Source organism: Nannobrachium achirus (genome assembly GCF_963921795.1).
Source record: "Nannobrachium achirus genome assembly, chromosome: 16".
Taxonomy (NCBI): domain Eukaryota; kingdom Metazoa; phylum Chordata; class Actinopteri; order Myctophiformes; family Myctophidae; genus Nannobrachium; species Nannobrachium achirus.
Genome location: NC_137823.1, coordinates 55,468,158 through 55,486,374, shown reverse-complemented (window position 1 = coordinate 55,486,374; position 18,217 = coordinate 55,468,158). Strand labels below are relative to the sequence as shown.

Below are 18,217 nucleotides of genomic sequence, written 5' to 3'. Positions count from 1 at the left end.
GAAGTTAAAAGTGCCCCAAGCCAACAGTTATCTGTAGTTTCATTCAGCACTCATGTTATGAGCGCTGCTAGCTTAGTGCTAACTTGGCTTGCTTTGCTAACTTGTCTTCTTCTTGCAGACAAACGTCAGTCCAGCAGTAGCACAATGGACCCGGGATTCGCCACTGCCATCTAGGCGGGCGGCGAAGCAAAGTCAGTCAGCCCACGTTGAAAAAAAAAAGAATAATAAAAAAAAAACAACAACATTGTAATACAATACATTCTTGTTTTCCCTTCTCTTTTATTATCTAGTAAACATTTCTTTCTTTTTTTCTGTAGGGACGGGGTGCGGGGGTGGGTAAAATTGTGACTTTGCTGTTTGTAAAACCGAAACAGCCATATTACCTGCTCTACTCTAAAATAATAAAATAAAATAAAAAGTATCTTAATATTAAAATGTATTATATTATCTGAAATATTTGAAAACACTCCTGAGGTCCCCATGGCCAAACATTTATACATTGATATAGGCCTGTGTGTGTGTGTGTGTGTGTGTGTGTGTGTGTGTGTGTGTGTGTGTGTGTGTGTGTGTGTGTGTGTGTGTGTGTGTGTGTGTGTGTGCGCGCGCGCGCGCGCGCGCGGGCCTGTGTGCGTGCGTGCATACCTACCTCCCATTTTACTTTGTAAATATCTCATATTTCACTTTAATACTATTATTTCGTTTTCCCTTGTAATTCTATTTTTTATGACTGCTTTTTTTATTTTTCCCCTCTTGTTACTGACAATTCCCTATGCAAAGTAGCCTACTGTGTTCTATCCGTCTGTCTTTCAATGTTATATGAGATACATAAAGTGGTTCCTGTGTAAATAAGCATGAAACTGTACTTTTTCCTATGCAAACTGAAACTTCTAATACATTCTTCAATCAATGTGTGTGTGTGTGTGTGTGTGTGTGTGTGTGTGTGTGTGTGTGTGTGTGTGTGTGTGTGTGTGTGTGTGTGTGTGTGTGTGTAGAGAGAGAAATATCCTTCCGATCCTTTACAAAGTCTACTGTAGTAGTTCAATACAAGTTATCTCCAAGAACTGTTTATTCGTGAAAATAAGCCACCCATATAAACATTGCATAGACCTATAAGTATAAATTATTGAAGACATTGTTTCACTATTAGTATTATTAGGATTAATTTCCACAGTAAAGCTGTAAGTATGCAATAAGTACATATTAGTACATAGGCTATTGGTTATACAGTACGTCGTATTAGTTATACGTCGTTGAGCTTATAGATTGGTTATTTCATCGTCCGGTGAAGTACTGTATAATGTACAGTATAGGGCTTAAATGGTTTATGTGTTTGTTTGTTTGTTCTCAGAGATCCCAGACAACAACACCTAGAATCCAATATACTGTTATACAAAACCTGCCGTGACAATCAAGCATCTAATCTGTGTAAGCTACAAAAGAGGTGCCTATACAGCAAGTCTCCAGCAATATTCTCCAAAGAGATACAGCAGTTATGTATGCAAAATATTAACCACTTAAGCCCTAGTTCATACTTAGTCATAGGACAGTGTCTCACTAAAGTAGTGAGAATAGCTGATGATCTACAAGTTCGTAGTTGTGATGCGATGTGTTGTGATCATGTAGATCTGCTTTTTTTTAACCTTCTTCTTTTTCTGCCTAGAATTACATGCCCAAAATAGGGAATCCATGTTGAAACAGGTTTCTTTCTGTCTGTGGGTTTCAGAAAATATTTAACCTTTAAAAGCACAAGTGCTTGTGACTAATAATCCTTTGGAAGACAGGTTCGTTATCAACTTCCTGAAAAGTAACTGTTTTGGACATACAGTACAAGGTTTCCAGCCAATAGCGACAATATGTATTTTTGTTGGATATGGAATCAATAGCAATAAGCATAATCAGTAAAGTAGGTGGCTGCAAACATGGAGGAAGGAGCTTATGGTGATGTACCTATACGTTTATGACAATTCCCCATTCTGATATTTCCATATAACATGGTCTTTCTAGAATCACAGGGACTTTGCCTGAGCACCGGCATGGTTATGACCCATGATAAGTTTATTGTTTGTTTCATTTAGAAATTGAACTAGAAATTAAAGCTTGTTCTGTGAGTGCACTTGAAAGTCACTCAGAAAAAGACCATCAGCTAAATATAAATGCAGTATGTTCATTTGATGTGCCAGAAAATGTTCATTGCATTCTTCCAAATCTTCATGCATTCAGCCAGGATCCCGTGGGATTGTCCATCTAATTAAATTCACACTCAAATGGTAAATCAATATTTAGCTTTGGATCCAAAATACATGCAGCTGATATTCCTAGTGGTTAGTTCTCTCTATTGAATGTAAATAGATACAATACAGTGGTAGCTTTAAAATGAAGGCTACACGAACCCCGCCAAAGTTCAATGCTAAACACCAGCAGACTCCAGTGCTGTTCAACAGCTCACATAGTCCCCATTCTTATTTTTACCTGTCCTGTCCCTGCCTGCTCAAACATGTTCATAGTGACATAAACACCCATCTTTCCTTGCTGTGTCATTGCCTGCAGAAGCTTGCATGTGTCAGTAGTGCTCCAGACGGGAGGCTCCTCAATGCATTGGCTTTGGTATGGGTTTGGAAGGCTGATCTCTGAAGACAGAAGTACTGTTGTTGGCACTACAGGAGGATTCCCTGGCTTCTCCACCTGTGTGCCTGCAGCAGGGGGGAGCTTGGCTGGGCAGAGTTGAAGGTTAGTCTTCTCTACGGGCAGACCTTCATCTTGCTCACCAGCAGGGACGTCAATTGGGTATGGCAGGGGTATGCAGCTGCCATACTCTGGGTCCAGGGAGGAAAATAAAAGTTACCTTTACATATAAATCCATGAATGTCTCTTTGTCTATCTGAGCTGGTTATTATGTTGTTAAATTACAGTAAAATAACTACAAATGCATTTAACAAAATGGTCACTTTAACAAGGTATTATAATTATATTCTCCACACTTGTATTCTCCCCATCTTGACAAAATGGTATATTCTCAGGTTCCGCAGGTCAGCTGCACAGGTGCAGTGCATTATTGTTAATTATGGCACGTTTACTAACACGCCAACTTTAGCTGCACTTGAAGAAACCGTTCATAAAATAAATGTATCATGCCTGTTGCTAAGGTATGGCAACATGACTGGTGTCTTGCATGCGCGTGAAGACGCGCGTGCAAGACACCAGTCATGTTGCCATACCTTAGCTTTTTCTGAACTGACGCCACACTGCTCAGTGCTCACCAGCCTTGCTGCCGCTGTGGTCAGATGTCGACTGCTCTGTCTGGTCATTGGCTGGTCCGGAGCTTGTCATGTCCCAATGGCTTCCCGCGTGCAGCAAGGTGGTGTAAACTGTGGCGGTGTCTTGCTCTTGCTCGCAAGGATAAATGCAATCACACGTGGTCAGGCTTTCGGATGGATTGCTTAATACAGGAACAATCTGTGGAAACACACACACACACACACACACACACACAGACAGCTTCAACCTCAGGCAACAGATACGTACAATCACAGAGCGGCTGCTGAATCAAAGGTAGGTACTGTAGTAACCAATATGTTTTTTTAAAAAGAGCAGCCTTTTGGTGAAATATTTTCCATGTTAAATGTAGAACTGTATATTGTGATTATAACACATTTTATTGGCTCTAATGTCACATACATTGGTGAAAAGTATGTGAAATGTGTTCTTGGCCATCACTTGAACACTTGAGTACTTGAATACACTTTTTTCAAATAAAACAACAAATCTTACTACATTTTACTTCTCCAGCATCCAGAAGCTAATTTGTTCCGCCAAGTGAATGAGGGTGAAAATTCTACACTTTTTGGTGCGTTTTAGTTTTACCTTCTGGTGATTCTGGGAAGCCCACAACGCTATAGAACTGAAACGAGGGTCAGGCACCTTCTTCCGTTTGTATTTCTTCCACCTACCAAAGAGAATATAAATAGCACAAAGAAGTTTAGCATTGGTTTCATAGGAGTATGGTCAACCTTGGACCACATAATAAATGCTCTTTCACAGTGTGACTGCTGTTATTAGGTTTGACAGACGTGATATACAGCAAAGCTCTTGATCCAATGTCATCTTAACTGGTAAGCACTGGTCGCAACTTAGGCCCTATATGCATCATCTTACGCTGAATAGCAAAATCCTGTTTAAAGTGGTTAATAGCCAGGGCACAACTGATAGCGCCAGAAGCGCAACTGATAGTGCAGTTCGCAAATTCATTGTAACCTACTGGACAATACAGCATGCTGCAAGGAAGACAGGGATGACCACACAGATGATGATGGATACGGTGATGGACACAATGAGGTAATGATCTAACAGAGTTGGAAGTAGATGACAGTGAAGTTAATTGAAACATGCAGTAGTCCAGTAGATGTCATCGTCCAGACAGGAGACCTGTTGTTGTACAACAACAGGTTTATAAGACATTATTGAGTTCTGATGTTCTGTTCCCAACATGTGTTATTCTGAGAAAACTTTGAGAATCACAGTTTCACTCAGTGTCTGGGTTGCAATGGGTAACTTGCAATTAGGAACTCGACAAAAGTTTGTGGTGAGTGGAACATTTTACCTTAATAAAACCAATTGTGGAGGAGATTAAATCATGTCACTCATATGGCAATTGCAATTCAACTATCAATGTATTTTCAAGTTTTGGAGAGGCCAATACGTGAATATGAACAACCCCATCCTAACGAGTTCTATCTGTCTATCTCTTCAAAAGCAGATTACATACCACATTCAATTTAAATTAACTTTAATATTGTCTCTTCTGCCTTTCCCCCCCAAATCGCTTTGAAGTATTATTCCCATTTAAGTAGTAACTGAAGGGACGACTCACCAACCCAATGTGTTTTAAAGTGTCTGTAACTGCTGCTGCTATTCCCGGTGAGAGACACAGCGATGACGTGGACCCTGTACATCGTTCCAGGTTTCAGCTCTTGCAATAAGACCTCGCGCTCGGTGCCACTGACAGTTACATCTGAGAAGAAAGGAATCACACGCTGACTTCAAAACAATGTGATGAAGGGAATATCTTCAACTCGTTCTACAGGCAGTTGTTATTATGGTACTTCAAAGCATTAATCAGGACTACTCACTGAGCTCTGGATCGTTCTCGGTCTTGTAAAATACTATGTAGTTGACAACCACGCCACTGCATTGTTTCTGAGACTCGATGCTCCACTTGACATGGGCACTTATGTCCTTTGGTTCGATGTCGTCGACGATGGACACAGCCTCGGGAGCTAAGTTCATGAAGGGGTGAATATTAAACGGGTGGTGAATATTATATTTACACTTATACACACACACCTAGCACTCACAATAGCAACTTCAAAAAGCATACAAAAGTAATCAAATAAGTTTTTATCATACATTTGGGGCACCATTTTGTCATTTTGTCTTCCACATCATTTCTAAATTACATTTTCAGGTTTTCATTGATTTAATTTTTCTATGCCCCACATATAGTATATACAGTACTGTATGTGGGTAAGTGTGACCACATTCTTCATAAAGTACCTCTTTCCCTGGAGCAAATCTGAAGTGCTTGCATACCACGTCCTGTCTCGTTATTAAAGAGCGGAGTCACTGTTATGTTGTACTGTGTGAAATCGTCAAGGTCTGTAAGAGAGGAGACAAAAAACAATAAGCACAATTCAAGTTTACTGTATGTGGACATGAGTTGGGTCTATGTGACAACTTAAGGCTGATGTATACAGGGGGTATCAGAGTGGCGCAGGGGTAATGTTCCTGCCCACCACAGTGCACAAAGGTTAGATTCCTAGTTTGCTACACACACAGTTGGATGCAGGAAGCTTTCCTGCAGTTGTTCAAGAAATCAGGAATGTATAAATCTGCCTTTATTAATTATCTACACATACCGGTACTACAGTATAAGTGAATTGACCTAGAAAGGATGCAGCAGTGAAATCACAATCACATCAGAAAACAATCAATTGGGATAGACATAGTTCTATGTTAATGGACACCAACATGTCCATTAACTGATGTTTATCATCGACCTATATCTATCTATCTATCCATCCATCCACCCATCCATCCATCCACCCATCGCTATATGTATGCTTTCCAACAAACCATATAATGTGATGTTGGTAGCTTTGCTCTCCGCCCAGAAGTATTTGGAACCATTATGGGTCCAGTGAATCATGTAGCCACTGACGGGATGGACAGGGGCCTCCCAGCTGACCAGAATATTACCGTCACAGGCTTTGGTCTGGAGATAGCTGACCTGAGGAAGACCTGGCCCCCCACACAGCCACAGCCACAGCCACAGCCACAGCCACACCCAGACACACACACACACACACACACACACACACACACACACACACACACACACACACACACACACACACACACACACACACACACACACACACACACACACACACACACACACACACACGCACGCACGCACACACACACGCACGCACACACACCTTCCTTTAGCTCTGAATCTGTCTTGAGAGATTATGGCAAACAATACGTTAAACAAAGGCTGAGTGTCAACTTCAGAAACTGTTTCTCACTTGCTCCAACAGCTGGGACATGAATGGATTCTGTCCAATGTAGGTTGCCATCATGCAAGACCATCAGTTTGATTCTGTGTGCATCTTCATTCACATCAACAGCACAAGTCACAGAGCCATGAACATTACCAACCGTTGGAATCCCTTGAATGTGGTATTCAAATCGACCTTTGCATGTTGGTGGAATCGCCTGTAAAACAAATTTGAAACATTTATGATCACAAAATAATCGCAAGAAGCAACAGCCATGGGAAATGTTTCAAGTTTGTAAAATGTGTAAATGATATGTTGATAGAATACATTAAAGCTCCTTACCCTCCACATGACCCAAACTCTTCGGACTCTACTGATATTTCGTTCACCTACTTTCCGCCACAGGTTGAACTTGAACTTGCTCTCTGTGAAGTGATCAAAGAGTATATTGAGTAAATTATGATGAGGTCGTCATTCTTACCCTAAGCCAAGAGTGAGGAAGATTAACCAATCTAAAACAATAAAACTGAAACTTGAGCAAATCTCATACAGTACATAGTGTAAGTGTCTTTAGTCAACTCCTGTTTTTATCCAATGAGAGAGACATTCAACAGGGTATGTGTTTTGCCTGTCCATCCTTTTACTTGTGTATCTTGCCTTAAAGGCAAAGAAGCTAGCCCATGATGGAACTAAAATTCCTGCTAAAGTGCTTAAAAGATTTGGAGTTGTGACATCAGACAACATGACTTTCATGATAATATTAACAGTAGCACAGATTACCACCACACTTTAACCACTGGATGTGCTAACCAGAGCATGCAGCTTAGATGGGGAAGTGGTGTCTCCCTTTACTGTAAGAATAGGTATGATTTGCAGGACGAGAGGGGATAAGGATCTCTCATTTACAACTTTTTATCTGTCAGGTCAAGTGTCGTCTGTATGTAGCAAAGCTTGTATCTTATCAGGGGCATTTTATAACAGAACAACTGACTGATGATGATGATCTGTATAGGCAGCGCCGTATATTATATAAAGCTAACAGGAGAACATTTTACACATGTCCAGTTGATGTAAATGTAAACCTCTTCAGAGCATACTGTACTCTCCTGTATCGCCCCCTCCCACCGTTTGCTTATAATGATTGCATGTGTATACTATTGACCAAGGTGGTGCAGTGCAAGTGAGTTGTCAAGACTTTTCATGCCCTTTTGAGAAATGTGATGTACAAATTAATGTGTCGACTGAATGAGTCTCAGAATCCTATTATTATGCTGCTGTCTAAGCCTTGTCTCAGTCACAGTGTTACAATTAAGATATCGGCCTACTTTTTGGAAACACTTCTATGCTTGTCTCTTGTAATAGCTGATGTCCTTTTGTGGTATAGGTGTGTTCTTTCTGTTTGTATAGTGTTTTTACTGTATGTTGTTTGTTTTTAATGGACATCTAGTTTGCGCAAATAGAGTCGATTGATTGATTGACTCTGTTTTCTCTGCAGGTTTTTGATTCTTCAACCGCCGCAACATCTGTCCTCAACTTTTGCTATCCAAAAATAATTCCCTTCACAGGCAAGGGCATTTGACAGTTTTTGTCCCCGTTCCTCCACACACACACACACACGCGTGCGCACGCACACACGCACGCACACACACACACACACACACACACCAAAATTGGCAACCCACCCAACATAGTACATCACATGCCTGCACTGATGAGCTGTGTGTCCTTACCATTCAACTCGGAAAGAACCGTTCTCTCCTGGCTCCAGGTGCTCCAGGGGGCATCCGTTAACGCACAACGTGCCGACACTGTGTAGTTAGTGCAGGATTCCACCTCCTCTGTGGTCACTCTCACACACACATCCCCAGGTTTCAAGCGAAACGTGAGGACACGCTAAGTGATGAAATGGGGGGGTTAAATCTAAGGGCTGACTCTATACTGCCATCCAGGCTTACAATAATGTCAAACAACTAGGGGTGGGCGATATGGTGATAATTATCGTTGAGACGATACAACGATTCAGAGGTATTGTATATATTGTGATACAATTGAGGGAGCCTTGTAAAAAATCCTGTTTAATCGTTAATACAGAGAGTCATTGCATCGAAATCAGTAGTTCTCAAACTTTAAAATAGGCTATCAAGGTCTCCAGTCTCCACTTAACTCTGACAGTATACAAATGAAACCAAATGGAAGGGTCCATTTGGTTTCATTTGTATACTGTCAGAGTTCAATTTAGACCTCCCAAAAGGAACCCAGAGAGTCTAGTTTTTGTCAAGTAACTTGAAAAAGAATCATAAAATCCAACGTGAAAAAGAATTGTGATAAAATCGTGTATCGTGATACAGCTTGGGAAAATATCGTGATATTGTATTTTTCCATATCACCCACCCCTACAAACAACCGTGGCTGGCTCAACTGGCTTGACGGGGAAATGGGCTAAATGTCTTACCTTGGAGTTTTCTCCACCAAGAGCCTTAAGGTATAATGAGAAACAGAACAATGAATTAGGCTCTATTATGTATGACTATTCATAATGGAGCTGACATTAACCACCAATCGCCTTGATAAATCATGTTTGTAAATAGATACAGTATAGGGATGCAACCAAACTATTCAATTTAATTTAATTAAGAATCTTTAATTAAGATTTTGTATTTTTTTTTTTTTTTTTTTTTGGGAGGAAAACTGAAATTTGCAGAAATAGCGTTGTGAGCTTGTAGAGCTTATCAATCTTTTTTCCTTCAATATATTCATTGAAAATAGACGATCTAAAAGCTCACAATGCAATGTGGCGCATTGCACGCTCCAAGATAATTTGATGAGCTAAAAATTGAAAGAAATTGATAGAACAATCACTTCGAAAATACCTTATAGTTGCAGGCCTACTGAACAGTGAGAGACATACCTCGCCATATTTGACTTGACAAATGATCCGCTGATCATGGAGTGTCTGGTTCCATTGTACCAGCAGATGGTTGTAAAGTGCATTTACATGTATCATTGGAGGACGCAGTTGCCCTGAACAAATGTAAAGATGAAAGCCCATCACAGATGTATAAAGGTAAGCATAATAAATCAAAAAATGAAGTTGGATATCTGTTCTACAGAGGTGACATACAGTAACTTACATATATGATAGGGATTAAATTCATAAGGGTCTGAGTCAATCTCCCAAGCACTGGTCTTAGCTCTCACAACGACAGAGCTGTTCTCATTATGGTCAGGCGTTTCCGGGAGCGTGCAAGAAGTTTTGCTGCAGCTCTCGACAACTTTCGGCACTTGCGATGAGGCACTTAAAAAAGGCAAACATGGTTTTAATTCAAAATAGCAAGCATGTCCAGTCCACAGTCCACCATTAACTGCTGCAAAAATGATATAAAAACAAAAACAAATCTCACCCTTTTATACACACTGAATAGGTTATTTCCAATGATGTGTTGTCCTTTGGGTTAATTTTGTGGTCCCAGTTACACCTGAACTGGTCTGGCTGACTGGCTGCTGATGCATTGGGGCTGTATTGTAAGATGCACGACACATTGCTGGGTTTAGCTGTTAATGAAAAATGGGACATGGATCGTTATCCATCTCAGCTGCACACTTCTGTTGCCAAATGAACAAAACAGGGACCAAATAGTTGTCTTACTGTATGAATATATGGTCATTCCTCCCAGCACCCAGTTAGTGAAAGAATTATGACATTGTATTACAGCAGTGTGGTGAGTGAACGTCTTAAGAAACAGCACCGCATATGAAGAGCCAGTAGTCGTTGAGAGGTTGACTTCTTGTTTTTTGCTGTTGATTGTCCAGTAGCTTCTGCCAGGTCTGCAGGAGCTCTGGCATGTTACGTTGATATTAGAACCCAGCTCTACATATTCATGACTGGGTTGAACAGTGCATGGCTCTTCTGGTTGACCTATTAGAAACATAGTGTTAACATAACGATGATAATAAATAAATAAATAAACAGGCTTGTAGGTCTTCAACAGGGGGTCCGGGACCTATAGGGGGTCCTCAGAGTTACTAGGCTACAGGGGGGGCCGCCAAATCTTTTTGTGATAGGAACTTTTTTTTATTCTGGGGGAAGATTGGCTGAAAATAGCCGATCTATACATGCTCAGATCAGCTATTTCTGGTGAAGAGGTTTGGTGTAGATGAAAAAAATAAGTACGAGAGTAAGAAGGTTCAGAGTCAAATGAAGTTTACCAAGTATACTGAGTCAAGAGGGAAAGTGGTGAAATGTCTGGGGTCGTTGGGGGGGGCACCCAACAGTCAGTCGCGAGTCAGGCACCATAAGGTCTTGTGGTGGCCCTACAGTGGTCCCTGCTTCATCTCACTCTCTCTCTCTCTCTCTCTCTCTCTCTCTCTCTCTCTCTCTCTCTCTCTCTCTTTCTCTCTCTCAGCCTGAGGCCAGGGCCTATAGCTATTAAAGATGATCCATTTGATAAGAATTCTATTGGCTACTAACCAGAACCACCAGAGAAGTCTTTAGGATTACATCTTCAGTAATAGGCTAGTAGCCTACTAAAGATTTACTAAAGATCTAATCCAAATATACTTCGAATGGCTTTTGTCAACACTCACTCACAGTGAAACTAACATGGGGTTATGCTGAAACTGATACCAAAATACCATACAAGTTTCTATTTAGTCACAATGAGTATATTTTGGCCATATGATTTCCTACATGTGGTGGAAAAAGTAGGCTACTCAAATGTAGGCCTACAAGCCCGTAAAGTAAAAGCCTGGCACTTATGAAAAAGTATGAATGTACTTAAAGTCAAAAGTAGACAGTAGACCTACTGCTCATGCAGAATGTATAATTTAAAGATCTTTTGAAAATAGCAGTTCTACAAGCTCGCAATGCTTAAAATCGCAAAGTATTGTGAGCTTGTAGATCGGCTGGTTAATGTATTTCTTTAAATAATAATCTACAAAGTAACTATAGCCTATTAAGTTTTCAAATAGGCTAAATGTAAAAGTACAATATTTGGATCCAAGATGTAAGGCCTAGTGAAGTAGAAGTAAAAGTATGGAAATACTCAAGTAAAGTAGGCCTACAAATACCTCAACATTGTACTTAAGCCTAATGTTATGTTTTATTTATTTGACATGGACATCACAATCACATTGGACAAACCAGATGCATTGATTAATTTTCATCACCTGTTCAGGAGTCTTTTCTAAATTACAGTACAATATAACACCCAATCAAGTACAATAAACAATAATAGGCTACTAATCTAAAACCCAATCAAGTACAAAAACAATAATAGGTCTACTAATCTAAAAACCCAGTCAAGTACAACAAATTATAATATGCGTTTACTAATAAGAACTAACATCACCACCAGCTTGTGGAACAAACAAAAACATAGTCATAGACATAATCATTCAAACAGCAGGTCAGGAACAGAAACTATTCATGTGGGCACCGTTGATTTGATTTCAACCATAACTTCCTCTGTAGAAAAAACAACTAGGCTACTACATGTACATTAGTTACTTTACACCACTGCACTGTAGGCTACATGGATGGAGAGTGAATTACCTGTAGAACAGATAGCTGTGACCACGACGGTGAGGACATACAGGACTGGAAACCAACGCATTCTTTTATCCTACAATCAGAACACAGCGTAGGCCGCCTACTGATATTAAATATATCTGAAGACATCCGCGGAGGAGCATCGTCCCACCATGCGCGATTGGAAGCCAGCAATGAGTGCTGCTTTACTGTTAATCGTTTTAAAGCGAAGATTTACTACTAGCCTACTACATGCCGAAAATGTTCTTTCCTACACGCTTCCATTAAGACAAAATACAGGAACTGAGGCACGCGATGGAACAATCGCGGGGATGTTGATGCAACTGTTTTAAGATAGCATGAGGAAGTTAAGTAATAATGAAGGACAGCCAACAATAAAACTGTGCTTTGTGTTGTCTGTCTAAACTGTACCTTTTCCTATGCAAACTTCTAATAAATAAGCCTACTTCAATCAATCAATCAATCCATCAATCAATCAATCAATGTTTGGGCCGGGGCAGTAGAGTAGATTAGGACAGGCCATTTTACAGCAGACCAAATGAAGATGTATGCTATTTGGCTGTTTTAGCTGCTTTTATTAGCTAGTATAATAATGTATATTTGTATTAAATTAGCATTAAAAAATCACACCCCGTGTGAACTGAGCGGTGGTCGTGGAGGCTGCGCAACAGCAAAACAAATATATAATAATAATTATAATTATAATAAAAAATATTAAAAAAATATTAAAAAACTAATAAAAAAAAATATATATGGGGGGGGGGGGGGGGTGCTTGCTTGCGTGTGAGAGAGAGAGCCATCCATCCATCCATGTCACTCAGGCCACCACTGGTATTGCAGTTGATGCTTAGGGCAGACTAGACTCAACAGCACCTCTCTGGTCACCAGGGGTACTTAGGCTACATACGGACCCACCCACCCACATACATAGACGGACGGATACACACACGGCCACGCTATGGAGACGGTGTGACCACCGCTCAAAAAGAAAAAAAGAAAACGAGGAGGGAAAAAAAGGGGGGAAAAAAGAAAAGAAATAATGCCCCAAATGCATTTGGGTCAGAATCAATGGGGGTACATTTAGGGTCAAGGGTCAAGTAAAATTTCCCCTGATTCTCACACAAATGCATTTGGGTCACCATCCCGGCCCATGCATTTCTTTTGGGTCCCCATCCAGAATCAATGGGGGTAAAGTTTACTATAATATTTTTTTTGTCTTATGAATTCGACAAATACAAAAAAGTCTCCATGGTGTGACTAATCAATTAAAAAAAAAAAAAAACTACTTCTTATAACTCTATGGGGTGAAGTACTCCTTTAAAGAAAAAGTCCGGAAGTGCTTGCCATTAATGTGTTCATTGGCTGGGATCAATTCACTTTGCAGATTACACATCCGGTTCAGAGCGGATACGGAAACGGGTCTGCCTGCGTCATAGAGTATGGCCTGCATGCATGTATTTGTGAGCGAAAGTCAACAGGATACAGTGAGCGGGCTTTAAACCGGATGTGAGCACATTTCTGCACATAGAAACCAAAAGCCTGGTGACGCGAGGCAGTGTGGTTTGACGGTGGTTGTAGTCTCCTGACATTTCATGATATGTAACTGTTACATGTGACCTTTATTATATACTTGGCTGCTTTGATACAACCTGCTCAAATGTCCACAGCGGTCATCATCGCCGCGGTGGTCGGCGGTGGGGTTTTATTCATTATGCGCCGCCTGTTCCCCCGGGCGCAAAAGGCGTGCAAGCTCCTCCGGTATTCGGCCGACATGATGCGGGGAAAGACCGTGATAGTGACCGGGGCGAACAGCGGCATAGGGAGGGCACTTGCGGGGGAACTGATCGGGCTCCAGGCGCGGGTGATCATGGCCTGCCGGGACCGGCAGAGCGCCGAGGACGCAGCCCGGGATCTGAAGAAGCGAGCCGGGCCAGGGCCGCTCGGTGAGGTGGTCATCAAACACCTGGACCTGGCGTCCCTTAGTTCAGTCCGGAGCTTCTGTCATGAAATCATGCAGGTGAGCCATCATGTACTTATTGTTACACTCTATTTAACTCGTAATAACTATGTACAGTACACATATCTATCTATCTATCAATCATTATGTAACCATATGGACCAAGCAAATACTCAGTTGCAAAGGAGCACTGAGGACTTTATTCTAGTATGTTAACTTTCATGCAATGAATAGATATGGAGGACTGCTAATGTATTGGAAACAACAGTAACAGTATTACTAACTAACAGCTGTCATGAAAGTAATGTTGATCATAAGTTTAACTAATTGTTGACAGTCTTCTCTTACACCATTTCCTGTAAGTGTTGTCCTTTTTACTCTGATCTACATTTACCATGGTCACACACAGCTGGCAGTGTTAAAGACAGTAGTTTTTGAGAATGGCTGATATCTAGTTTATTCTAGTCATTGTCAAATGCAGCATAATAGACCATTGTGTCACCTCACCTCAATATGACCTGTGTGCTGTATGGGACCTGTCCATGGTCCTGAAATACTGGATACAATCCTACCTGTCAACTAAATGACCAAAACATAAACATTCAGACTATGCTTGCATAGCAGCCACTTTGGCAGTAGTCAATAATTAATAAACATGTAAAATCCATTTTCTGATGGTGTCACAAAAATAATCCGTCTTCAAGCTCACTAAACCTTCTTGTGATGCTCTTAAGTTGTGAGCCATTAAAATATGTTGTTTATATCTTGTTTAAAACAGTAATTCTATATTACATAATTAAAATTATAACACTGTAATGAAATAAACAAAAACACTCGCACACTGTGGGCTCACATGCGAAAAAGTGCTTTATTGCACCAAATAAATGTTGTGACGTTTCGAGCAACACTGCTCTTCTTCAGACTGAAGTTAGAATGGGAGGAGCACATAATTATGTACAGTGTTCGAGTGTTTTTGTTTATTTTTCTAGTATCTACTCGTTCGCTCAGCTCCTGCCCAACTAGGGTTGGATCTGCATGTCATCTCCCTTTTTTCATGTAACACTGTAATGAAGCCATGAAAGCATTCACAAGCCTGTTGGATACATTTTTAAATTTAAAGTTTAAATGTTTAATAATGACTCTTTGTTCGCCCATCAGGAGGAATCGAAGATTGACGTGCTCATCAACAACGCGGGCCTCTACCAGTGTCCTTACTCCAAGACGGAGGACGGCTTTGAGATGCAGCTGGGCGTCAACCACCTGGGCCACTTCCTCCTCACCCACCTCCTGTTGGACCTGCTGAAGAGCTCGGCCCCCAGCCGCATCGTGGTGGTCTCCTCCAAGCTGTACAAGTACGGACACATCAACTTCGAGGACCTGAACAGTGAGGCCAACTACAACAAAGCCTTCTGCTACAGTCAGAGCAAGCTAGCCAACCTGCTGTTCACCAAAGAACTGGCGAGCCGCCTGGAGGGCTCGCAGGTCACGGTCAACGCTCTCACCCCGGGCATCGTGAGGACCAGGCTAGGCAGACACGTTCACATCCCTCTGCTGGCCAAGCCCCTGTTTTATCTGGCCTCCCTGGTCTTCTTCAAGAGCCCACTGGAGGGGGCCCAGACGCCGCTGTACCTGGCCTGCTCCCCCGAGGTGGAGGGAGTGTCAGGGAAGTGCTTTGCTAACTGTGAGGAGGAGGAGCTTATGGCCAAAGCCACCGATGGACAGTCGGCCAAGAGGCTGTGGGACCTGAGCGAGAGAATGGTGGGGCTGGGGAACGGAGCAGACTGACTGTGTTGATGAGATTGTTTTTCACCAAATACCTCAATATCGATATTGTACCAAGAATATCAGATCTAGATAGTGTCTAGTGTCGCATTGTCTGATAGTTCAGACAATGTGACCTGCTATTTGATAATGTTTGTGATTAAACCAGGAAAATACAACTTTTAATGCCATATCAGGATAGTACAATTTGCAAAAGCACAGACGATATCTATGGCTGAAGTATCATTAAAGGGATATTCCACTTTCAAAAACACTTTTTGTCATTGTATGGTCTAATCAGGCTTGTATGAACACCCTGAACAGTTTTTAATTTTCTTCATTCAGTATTTAGATATTTGATGTAAAAGTTACCAGGCCCGACACGCCCATGCCTCTCCCCACACACACTCATTGTAACTTCAAACTCCATTTTAACCATGATAGATTCATTAAAAATACCCATTATTCTTTCTGGTGACTCATAATACCCTCCTACTACGTGAGCAGGCCATGTTTTTTTTCCATAACGTTTTTCATGTATTTTTTATATATTTTTATTGTATTTAATTTTTTCCATTTTTCACAAAGAATTATTAAAAATACATGAAAAACGTTATGGAAAAAACACGGCCTGCTCACGTATTAGGAGGGTAGTTTGAGTCACCAGAAGAAATAATGGGTATTTTTAATGAATCTATCATGGTTAAAATGGAGTTTGAAGTTACAATGAGTGTGTGTGGGGAGAGGCCCTGGGCCTGGAGGGCCAGATAACATTTACATCAAATATCTAAATACTGAATGAAGAAAACTAAAAACTGTTCAGGGTGTTCATACAAGCCTGATTAGACCATACAATGACAAAAAGTTTTTTGAAAGTGTAATATCCCTTTAACTGATGCTGAATTGAGTGTGTCCTTTTAGAATAATATGCATCTTAGACACACATATTCCTACCTGTTCCACAGCAAACTCTGTATATATTATCATGATTTTATTTACTTTTGGGGCATTTGCAAGCCTTTATTATTTGACAGCGATAGTGGAGAGAGACAGGAAAGGGCAGGAGAGAGAGATGGTGAAGGACATGTAGCAAAGTGCCTCGGGTCAGACTTGAACCCTGGCTGTGCAAGGACTGAGCCTTAATGGTTGTTCTACCTGGAGAGCCACCAGGGAGCCCCAACTCTAGAATATGGATATCCAACTGTGGAAACAATACTGTGTCATCGGAAAAAAATGCCAAATGTTTACTAACCTGGGCGCGTTAGGAGACGGTCTACACTACTACTTTTGAGTTAATTAGATAGATTATGAATGATGCAGTGAAAAATGGGCCTGTTACGCATTTAACCCTATATACTTCGTTGACTGGGGTCCATAGTTGGTCCACTCCTTCTTTCCCTTTACACCTAATCTCTTCGCCAAAAATAACTGATCTACAAGCCCACAATGCAACGTGTTGTTAACTTGTAGATCTGCAATCTTTGCTGAATGTTCGCCTATTATGATGTGCCCTGATTAGCGATGCTAAGGTTAAAGAGATGCTTCAGTGAAAGCCCTGTTTTCTGACCTTTACATTTTTGCCAGCACAGGGCAAGAGTAACACAAAAATCACAAATAGTGCAAATAGCCCATCACAACGTACGGTATCACAATGTGACCTTTGTCTTGTGTCTTTAAAATATAAAATAGGGCATAACCACTTTCACTCTGGTGTCCCTATTTTGGGCATGTCATAGATGAAAATGTTAAAATAATAGCTGATCTACAAGCTCGCATCACTTGTAGTTCTGCTACTGTATTTTTGAAAACTATGAATATTGCTTAAGTGGTTAAACACTGCAAGTTGAAGAAATAACTGCAATGTCTCTGGTTAGATTTCAGCTGGTTACCTTTTTCTCTCTCAATTGTGTCTTGAACTTCTGTATCTACAACACTGTCATTTCTAAATAAAGCAAATAATTGCCTAAAATAAAACAATCCTTGGTGAACCAAATCAATACTGTTCAGCAGCGGGCCAGTTGCTAAAATGTCTTGTGCAAAACAAAAAGTTAAGTCTATCATTGTATAAGCAATGATGCTGCAAATGCGGCATCAAAACTAAAGCAAGACATTAGATATTATTTAGATATATTTAGGTATTGTCGCTGTAAAACCAATGTATGTCCAAAACCATTACTTTTCAGGAAATAAAAGATAACCTGTGTTCCAGTGGATATTAATAGTGAAAAGCTCTTGTTGATACTTGGTTAAATATTCATAAAACCCACTGACCGAATGAACCATTTTCAACCTGGCGGCTGGCGGCCCTATTTTGGACATGTCATACACAAAACCTGACCCATACATCAGGGCGCTAGTTTACATACATTAATTCCATGTTTTCTCTTTACTGCT

General features: G+C 40.8%; 2 protein-coding genes across 2 annotated transcripts; one reads left to right on the top strand and one right to left on the bottom strand.

Moving 5' to 3' along the window:
• Positions 1-3,774: 3,774 nt before the first annotated feature.
• Positions 3,775-10,400, bottom strand: LOC308300321 (interleukin-31 receptor subunit alpha-like; the record flags this gene model as incomplete). Its single annotated transcript, XM_080744137.1, has 7 exons — positions 3,775-3,943; positions 4,256-4,340; positions 4,868-5,008; positions 5,127-5,273; positions 5,587-5,652; positions 8,288-8,404; positions 10,304-10,400. 7 exons carry the CDS (start codon positions 10,398-10,400, stop codon positions 3,775-3,777), a joined length of 822 nt encoding a protein of 273 aa, XP_080600263.1.
• A 3,362-nt stretch (positions 10,401-13,762) lies between these two features.
• Positions 13,763-17,747, top strand: rdh14b (retinol dehydrogenase 14b; the record flags this gene model as incomplete). Its single annotated transcript, XM_080744457.1, has 2 exons — positions 13,763-14,122; positions 15,221-17,747. The coding sequence occupies 2 exons, from the start codon at positions 13,763-13,765 to the stop codon at positions 15,845-15,847; spliced, it is 987 nt and encodes a 328-aa protein (XP_080600583.1). The 3' UTR covers positions 15,848-17,747.
• Between the last annotated feature and the right edge of the window lie 470 nt (positions 17,748-18,217).